At 36.6% G+C, this 10,027-nt stretch overlaps 1 protein-coding gene across 1 annotated transcript; it reads right to left on the bottom strand.

The window, feature by feature from the left end:
• Positions 1 to 7,128: 7,128 nt before the first annotated feature.
• On the bottom strand, positions 7,129 to 9,654 carry LOC108994269 (monooxygenase 2-like). Its single transcript, XM_018969405.2, has 5 exons — positions 9,338 to 9,654; positions 8,805 to 8,870; positions 8,486 to 8,663; positions 8,123 to 8,351; positions 7,129 to 7,935 (listed from the first exon to the last, which is right to left on the bottom strand). Exons 1-5 carry the CDS (start codon positions 9,586 to 9,588, stop codon positions 7,358 to 7,360), a joined length of 1,302 nt encoding a protein of 433 aa, XP_018824950.1. The 5' UTR covers positions 9,589 to 9,654; the 3' UTR covers positions 7,129 to 7,357.
• Between the last annotated feature and the right edge of the window lie 373 nt (positions 9,655 to 10,027).

Below are 10,027 nucleotides of genomic sequence, written 5' to 3'. Positions count from 1 at the left end.
TCTCATTACCTCTCATTCTCTTCCTACCTTCCTCACCCTCAGCTCCCCATCTTTATAAATCAGCCCCCTCTTCTTAGAGGGACACAACACCACATTTTCATTAAATTTACCTATGTCCCTTGCATGTTTCTTCCAACTTCCTTTAGTCTTGTGAATCATTCTTCCTCTAGTGCTATGCCTTGTAACAACAGTCGCTTCACCCTTTACCTCTATATGGGTTGGACTAGAATGACTAACCAACCCATAACTACACATCTCTTCTTCTTGCTCTTTCATAAGACGTTCAAAATCCAAACCCATGCCCAGGCCTAGGCCCACCTCATTACCTCCTATCTCCTTTGTATTTTCAAAAGAGATAGGCACCATATTTTGGTCCTCAGTTTTCTCAGCCGTCCATTGCTTCTATTTTTCACCAACTACCACTTCAAAATATGCATCCTGATCCTCACCCATATTTGAATTGGATTTGGTTCCTGAATTTTTGCCTGCCCTGCCCCCGTCTTTATCCCTGACTCAGCACTCTCCACTGTGTTCTTCCTCGTCCTCTCAGTTCCTCCATGGATATTCATCATAGCTATTCCCGCATCATAAAATTCTTTACTCTAATCCTCGTTCATTCTTTCCTTATGTGTATCCACTTTGGTTTGACTTCTTCTCAGGTACATTGGTTCAGCTCTCAGCCACGTCCCATACTTTGAACTTGTTCTGCAAGAGGTTCTGAAATTTTATTCTTCACCAGATAACCCCCTATTCCATGCACCAGACAACCACATGCAAAGCACACTTTTGGGCAGCTTTTCATATTTTATAAGAATCCATACTTTTTCTCCATTAACACAGATCATCCTCCTTCTAGACAGTGCTCGATGTATCTTCATTTCAATTTGAGTTTTAGAAACTTGCCCCATCCAATTTTGTCCTTCAGAGTATCAACGTCAATTACATGTCCAATTGAATTGCCAATCTGCTCTCCACAGTCTTTGTTCATATATGCTAATGGTAAGTTATGAAACTGTACCCAAAATTCTTCCAAATAAAAATTTATTTTTCTCGGTTGAGAGAACCCATCAAACATCTTTAACACAAACAAACTATTGTCAAATAGCCATGGTCTTCCAGACATCACTTTTTTTTTATCAGCACGCATCGCGAATGTTACAATAAACACATTTGACCCACAATCTTGAAAGACTACCTGTTTGCTAACTCTCCATACCCTTGCCAATGTTGAAGCTAGTACCTCTTTGCTGATTACAAGATCTGTGTACCGTTTTCCCACCAAACCCTATCTCCCTTCTTCTGAATTTTAGTCACCCCATCTCCATCCAATTCTAGAATATTAGTTTCCTCCTCTTCTAATTTTAATATACTCCACTTATCTTGAATATCATCCATCATCACCATGCACATCACAGTATCCGAAACATTAACCCAGAATAGCTCTGGGTCATTGAGGTGAAGTGTTGAGTTTGTAGATATTTTATTACACATGACATTTCGCGTTTAAAAAGAAGAAGATATATGAGAATTAATATGTTCTAAAGTTTTTATTAGAATTTTAAAATCTGAAGTGATATAGATAGGCATATAAAATGAATTTCATAATATTTATTGAATATTGAATGTAATTAAGAAAAATCACATAACAAATAAATATATTGATACTATATCTCTCGCAGTTTAAATCCTAAAACTTGTAGAAGATCTTGATTCGAATCTGTGGAGCCTCTCCCCTTTTGTTCTAGCATCAACATGAATATTTTCATGAGTTTAATTCGCTCAATGGACGACAAAAATATTAAACTCTCTTTTTTCCACATTTCTTTGCTAAGATGGATTATTGGCTCTTATTGGAGATTTGCAGTATTAAGCAGTCAAATGGAAACCACCAAGGTGGTAGCCGAGTTGGCAAAGGCTAAGGGATCTTTCTTCCCTCCCTTGCCCCAGGTCATAAGTTCGAAACAACTTGCCTTAGTAAAACTTGTGAACTAAAGTCTTGGAGGCCTTTGCATGTTGGCACTTTGGTGGGGTTGCGGTGATGGGTTGCTTCACCCAGAGTCAGTAGTTATGACTCAAACCGAGCATGCCCCAGTGAGTGGGGGCCCTTATGGTCATGTCTAGAGGGAAAGTTATACTGGCTACCCTTCCCCACTGAAACAAAAAAAGCAGTCAAATGGAAAATCAATAACCTACTTTTTGAGAATTACGCTGTCACACAAAGATTACAATATGCCATATACTTTGAAGCTGGGTGTTTTGATATAGGAAGCAGATGCACTAAATCTCAACAATACCAAAGTTACTCTTGAATTATCAATCCAAATCCAAACATGAAGCAGCTCTGGGATTAGAAATAAAGACGGAAAGAAGAAACTTTATCCATATAGCACATTGATGTTTAGCTTCGCTACAAATGCATCACACCAAAACACATTAAAATATAGCTGTCCAATTCACAAGCTTTTGGAAAGTAGGGAGAATTCTGCAGAAAAAACGAGAGGTCGAGAGAGAATTCTAGAGAAAACTTATACAAGAAAAAAGGAGGAGTGGCAGCGGTGATATTGTACTTAGAATCGAAGGGAATACAGAATCAGATTCACTTGAGGTTGGATTCTTAGCTAGTCAATCTTACTTTGATTGTTCTCCAATTTAGTACTGTTTGATAAAATACAGGGCAACTTTCCACAATCATAATGCACAACTTCAAGTACTATAGTGTAAAGAAGCCTATAATATATGAATCCCTGAAGAATTTCATCAGCCATCCAGACCCAACTTGATGCACCCACCCTGACAGAAACGAGCTCGTGATCAAGTGAGTAGCACTCCACCTCCTCTCCTTAGAATATCTTTTCAAGGCTCCGGCCACCTGATCTCCTGCCAGAATTCCTCTGCTACGGATAATCAAGTCCCTAAAATATCTGCCTAAATTAATGAAAAAAAGGAAAAACAGAATTGGTTCCATGGCCATAAAAATTGATATGGTCAAAGCCTTTGATTCCACGGAATGGTCATTCCTTTTTGTTGTCCTTTACCCAGCTGGTTTCAAAAATCAATGGATCAATTGGATCAAAGAATGCATATCAACAGTATCCTATTCGATCATTATTAATGGGTCTCCCCACGGATTCTTTCAACCTTCTAGGGGTTTAAGATAAGGAGCAATCTCCATTCCTTTTTATCTTAGGGACTGAAGTGCTCTCTAGACTCATTGCCAAAAAGGAAAACCTCAACCTTTTAAAGGGTATCAAATTGTCAAGGAATGGACCTTCCATCTGTCACCTTCTGTTTGCGGATGATTTATTTCTCTTTGGTTCTGCTTCTATCCAAACTGTACAAGCGTTTGAAGATTGCATTGATACTTATAATTCTTGGTCTGGGCAAATTATTAACCAGAAAAAATCATCCCTTCACTTTAGTAGGAATATCACCATGGACTCTATTAACACTGTTAAAAATTCTTTTGAGTTCAGACTCTCTTTCTAATTCTAAATATTTTGGATTACCTATCTTAAGTGGGACTGACAAGAAAAATTTCTTTACAGAAATCATTGGAAGGATTCAAACAAAACTTCAAGGTTGGAAAACTAAAGTTCTCTCTCAAGCCTCTAAAACTGTCCTGATAAGAGCCGCTGCTAGTTCAATTCCCTTATATGTCATGTCCTTAATGTTGTTCCCAAGGTTCATGGCAAAAATGATTGATACACTTTTCAAAAGATTCTGGTGGGGATTTGAGGATCTTCAAAAGAATAAATTTATCCCTAAATCATGGAAATCTATATGCCTACCAAAATCCATGGGTGGACTTGGCCTCAAACAAACCTCCATTTTCAATTCTGCTCTTGTGTCTAAAGTTGCATGGTCTTTCATTAATGGTTCCAGCAGTCTATGGAAAGAAGCCCTGTCAAAGAAATACCTTAAACAAAATTCTTTCCTAGAAATATCTTGTAAGGCAACTGATTCTTGGTTCTAGAAAAGCAGCTTAAAACAAAGAGAGTTAATAAAAAAAAGCATCTGTTTTCAAACTAATAATGGAGTCTCCATAAGAGTTTGGATTGATCCTAGGATTCCAACCCTTCCATTCCATATTCGACTTCCAAATCCAAATTATCACACAATTGACCATATGATGCTGGTTTCTGAGCTTATCCTCGAAGAACCAAGGCGCTGGAATACTTTATTTTTAAATGCCATCTTCTTTGAAAATACTTCAAGAGAAATCCAAAATATCCTTTTGGCCAACCACAATTTCCACCTTATCCTCAATAAGATTAAATGGATCCACCATTCCTCTGGAGCCTTCTCTGTCAAATCAGCCCATGCAGCCCTTGTCAATGAAACTGGTTCAATAATACCCACAAATCAGTCCATTAATTGGAAGAACCTTTGGAAATTGAAACTTTAGGATAGATTCATATTGTTCCTCTGGAAAATCAGTCACAATTTTCTTCCTATGAAAGTCCTCATTAATTCAGTCATCCATCTGGTGCAATACCGAACCAGAAAATACCCATCACCTTTTTCTCAGTTTTGTCTATTCCAGAGTAGTATGGAGACAGTCCAAATGGCCCAGAGATATATCTCTCTTTGCTACTCAACCTATTTCCATATGGATTAACAATATTCTTAATCCATTGATTAATCTCAAGATTCCAGAGGAGGAACACCAAGAATTCCAAATCTTTGCCATCATTGCAATGGACAATCCCTAGTTCTTTAGAAATAAGGTGGAACACAAGCAATATGCTCCCTCTATCCATGTCTATGTAGAATCGGTCTTCAAAACCTATACACAGAATTCAAAAACTTGGGCAGCAAAAAACATTCTGATTGGAGAAAATGAAGTGAGACATCCTACTGGACATCATCTCATTACCTTTGATGTGGCAATTCACAAAGAAGAATCCATCCTTGCATCCATTTGCTGGAAAGATAATGGAGAAATATTATTTGTCAAATCAGACTTTATTAATAATCTCAATCCAAATCAAGGAGAAGCAAGTCAGCTCTTATGGCCAACAAGGAAGCTAAAAGACTTAAGCTGGAAAAGATAGTGTTGGAAGAAGATTCAAAAGTGACCATCTAAGCAATATAAAATTCCTCTCTGTTCAAGAATGGATTTTGAGCCCCATTATAAATGACATCAGACACCATTTAAACTCATTCAAATAGTGGAATGTGAGGAAAATTCATCGATAAAAAAATTGATGCGCGCATAACCTAGCGCAATGGGCAGCGGCAACGCAAGCCTTCAGAGAAATCCCTTTAATCCAAATTACAGCATCCCTACTGCATTTCCACAGTGGAAAGAACCCACCTGTATCTAAGTAGTTTCTTTAGTTTCTGGAACTCCAATTATGTATCAGACTCTTTATGTTTTAATATATCTTTAGTAACTTGCAAGAAAAAAAAAAAAAACTTTAACAAGTAGAGCATAGGACAAATAGCCCAACAAGCTGGGACTCTGTCTACTCAGTCCTACTTCGGTTCTCTAATTCAGGATTATAATTTGATGAAACACAGGGCAGCTCCCCACAATCATACTGAATAAAATTAAATATTCTAGTGAAGAAAAGCCTACAGAAAATCACATCCCTGAAGAATTTCATCCACCATCCAGATCCATCTTGTTGTACCCACCCTGATAGATACGAGCTCGTGATCAAGGTAGCGGCACGCCACCTCCTTTCCTTAGTATATCTATCCAAGGCTCCAGCCAACTGATCTCCAGCAACAAGTTTTTTGTTTAGAATAAGAGCTGATTTTGTGGATATTTAAGGTTTTAAATGTTGCAGACTTTATAATTGAGTTTTGAGATTTTGAGGTTTAGGGATTTTAGATCCGACAAGCTTACTTTGTGGACTATAAGAGATAATCTTTTTAAGATTTAAGGGTTAGATTTTTTTGTGGTTTAGATTCTAAAGATGTACTGGAGTTTACAGCGATGTTGGGTTTACAATATGAGATGATAGGAATGACTATATAAGTTGGTTAAAGATATGGCTAAGAATGGGTAAAACCATATGTGCAATACTAGAAGAGTTTAAAGGTTTAATTTGAAATTATTATTTTTATTTAAATTGAATTTATTTGGTTTTGTTTGATTTTATTTTTTTTGAATTGAAATTATGTTATTTTATTTATTAAGTTTATTTTATTTTGTTCGTTTCAAAGCTGAAAAGTAGGTTAAGCGGAGTAGGCTTGAACTTTTATCAACTTGGTGTGCTTTTATAATATCAATGTTTGAAAGGAACGGCATGGTCTGGGTGATCTATTTGGAGAGTAGGATATTTGAGATTTTCGATTTCATAGATGTATGACACGAGGCTTTAGAATAGAAGATTGTAAGTTCAACAAACTTTAAGGATAGATTTATAGGAATTTCACCAAAAAGTTTAAGGTTTTGCAGACTTTAAGAAATGATTGTTATCATTTAATATTTTAGATCTTAAAAGGTTCAGGAGTCTATTGTTTTATTATTGGATATAAGTTCATCCATCTTACAGATTTCAAAAAATGACAGGTAGAATGGAGCATTTATGGTGTCTTTATGGACAGCCAAAGATTCTGACAGGGCGAATATTGGAGCATTCTTTGGTGTCATTAGTCAAATTTTAAGGTTCTCTCCGGATATGCATACAAAGTTCGACAGGCTTGTAAGCTCTGTTAATTAGGGTGCTTGTTAACATGTAAAATGTAAATATATTTATTTTTGGCATCAATGCTTACTGTCATTGATTTACTGTTAATATACCGAATAAAATGATTTTTGACTCGTTATCAACGTCGTTATTAAGATAACCCAGCAGGCCAGCACCCTGTTTCAATATATACCCAAAAAAAAAAAAAAAACTAAAAGAAAAGAAAAAGAAAACGTAGAGATGTCAAAATGTCTTATTCGTCACGTAATGACTAATATTAATGGGATACTTAGACCAAAATTATCAACAATCATTTAAATGAAATGTATAAAGGGAAATACTTGTACAATCTTAAATTATCTCATGTACTCCCTTTAAAAAATGTTAACAAATTTAAAAATTATTTTTTTAATAGTAGCCTTTACTTTTTTTTAATAAAAATACGCCCACACTCTAAAACTGAACCGCATTACTTCAAACAATTAAATACCTTACAATGGTTTACGAGAATCGTTTGAATATCAATCCAACTGTTTTATTTTACAATATTTTGAGCAACGCAGCAGCATGTCAACGTGTACATAACACATCCCCACCAACTACAATGGCAAAGCAACTCTTAATCCTAATCTGTATATTGAGGAACAAAAGGGTATATTTATATGAAGGAGCAAAGGGCAGCTCCCGACTCAAACTCACTAGAGCTGGGATTCTGTCTACTCAATCTTACTTCGGTTCTCCATTTCAGGACTGTTTGATGAAACACAGGGCAGCTCCCCACAATCATACTGTATAAAATTAAATATTCTAGTGAAGAGAAGCCTATAGAAAATCACATCCCTGAAGAATTTCATCCACCATCCAGATCCATCTTGTTGTACCCACCCTGATAGATACGAGCCCGTGATCAAGGTAGCGGCACGCCACCTCCTTTCCTTGGTATATCTTTCCAAGGCTCCAGCCAATGGATCTCCAGCAACAAGTCTTTTGTTTCGGATAATTGAGTTTCCAATGTGTCTACCTAAAACAACGGCATCTTCCAATGCAGCGCAACCACCTTGTCCTAGGTCTGGTGTCATAGGATGCATGGCATCACCTGCCACCGTAACATTCCCTTTGCTCAAGTTTCCGAATATCAGGTCCCATGGAAACCTAAACATCAGTGGAGCCCATGTAAGAGTAGAGAGATCTGAATGCTGTACAACCCTCAAGTACAATGGGGGAAAATCCTTGGCAAGATTGTCAGTAACTTCTCTTTTTATCATCTCGGGGTCATGTGCGAGGTGATCTTCTCCTGGAATGATAAAAGATTTCCACTTATTTTTGTCATTTATAAATGTTAAAGAGCTATAAATCTTGCTGCAATAACAAAATATATTGGTATCCAAGACGTATAGGCTTCTTTCGCTTAAAAGGTGGGGTAGCCTACTTTACTTATACATACATACATACATATATATGGTAGGAAAAAAAAGGCAAACCATTTGAGGAAAATTTGGAGACGAGAAACCAGTAGATCTCCTTATCATTGAGAGGAGCGAAACCAGCCCTTTTGCCGACTGTTACAAATTGTTGGAATTCAGGGTTCAATCCATGGCCATCGGGAAATACAGCCAATCCACGCACTGCCCAGCGGCCGGAGTTGACTGGCGCAGTGAGTCCTAACCAACTTGCCACAACCGAGTGTACCCCATCACACCCTATAAGAGCCTGCCATATTCAGAATGGAAAAACGATCAAATCAAAGAATTTCAAAGAAGATGTACAATCGAAATAGGAATATTGTACATAATGAGAAGTGGGCTAGCTTCAACATGAGCCTATTACATTTCATTCCTATGTACCTTTGCTTTGATGCTAGTTCCATCATCCATATGAATGATGGCAAATGATGAGCCTTCTTGTGTTTGGTTTTCAATGGACTTGAGCTTAGAAGAGAAACGGATGGAGTCAATTGGCACTTCTTCTGCCAGAGCTTCCAGTAATGCTTTACGATGTACTACTCTAAGTCCATGTTGACCCCTGCATCACCACAGACTGTACGTTCAGTATAAAGAAAAAGCCTGCTGAAGTTGGGGATGTGAGAAGATGGATCTAAATGAAAAAGAAAACAACAAAATCATGTGTAGCAAGAACATTAAAGATAGGGTTCAAGTAGCATACTTGAAAGAATATGCCGGGTAATTGGCCTCTTGAATTGCTCCAGTATCGAGATTTGTTATCTTCATCCTACAATAACGAAAAAGAGTGGAAAATTGAAAAGTGGATATATATGTACACAAATTGTACGTGCATCATCAATTGCATGTGTCTCTCCATACAGAGCATCCATGAAACCATTGATTAGTACTTCCATTCTAGCATGCCAGATAGAAAGATTCCCACAAAATTCCATACATCCACTGAAGAATTTACTAGGCTTCGTTTGGAATCACAACTTCTCTCAACTCATCTCAATTCATCATTACAATTTTTTCAAATTTCAACACAAAATATAATAAACAATTAACTTTTTCAAATCCCAAAATAATAATAATAATAATAAATAATATTCTAACAATATTTTATCAACTCAACTCAACTCAACTCATCTCACTTCAACATTCAAACGCAACCTAAAAGTTCCAAACGAAATAAAATTGAAAAGACAAATGCTTGAAATGGAAAGAAAAAAATTGAAGGTTGTCCGACATTACTTAATGGCGGGGGTAGAATTAGCAATGAGCTTGGAGGCTACGCCAAGGGCATCAAGGGCGAGCCAAGCGTTTGGGGCAAGACCCAAGGACGTGCCTGTCGCTCTTAACCCTTCGGATTTCTCTAACACCAACGCTCCAACCCCTACTCTCTTCAAAGCTACCGCTGTTGCCAAACCTGCTATACCTCCTCCCACTATCACCACATCCTGTTCTTCCATCTCTTTCTGTCTGTCTGTTTTTCTGTGAATCATGCATGTGGACTTGGATGTCTGGATGCTGTTCTATATATATAGATATATGTATTCGATCTGGTTTTTATTTTTGTTATTGACTTGCGGTTGAATTTCATTTTTTTTTTTTTTTAATTTTTGTTATTGACTTCTCTCGGTCTGGGACTCTGGAAGTCTGGATACGTCAGCCAACTTCTAGCTGTGACATTTTGACCAGTACATTGTGAAAAATTACGTAAAACGGAAATACATGTAAAATAATTTAATAAATTTTGTTAGATTATAAAATTATTTTTATTATAAAATAAATTTAATAGAATAGATGAAATCAAATTAATTTATAAAATTATATTTTTATTATAGTACCTTTGTTGTTGCATTTCTCAACATTATTTTTTTTATCTTTCTGAATAATGCGATGAATTAAGAAAAAGTTAAAAAATGAATACTGATTTAATAA

Source organism: Juglans regia, chromosome 1 (assembly GCF_001411555.2).
Source record: "Juglans regia cultivar Chandler chromosome 1, Walnut 2.0, whole genome shotgun sequence".
In the NCBI taxonomy this organism is placed as follows: domain Eukaryota; kingdom Viridiplantae; phylum Streptophyta; class Magnoliopsida; order Fagales; family Juglandaceae; genus Juglans; species Juglans regia.
Note: the sequence above shows the minus strand (reverse complement) of the source record. Positions and strands in the feature narration are given on the sequence as shown.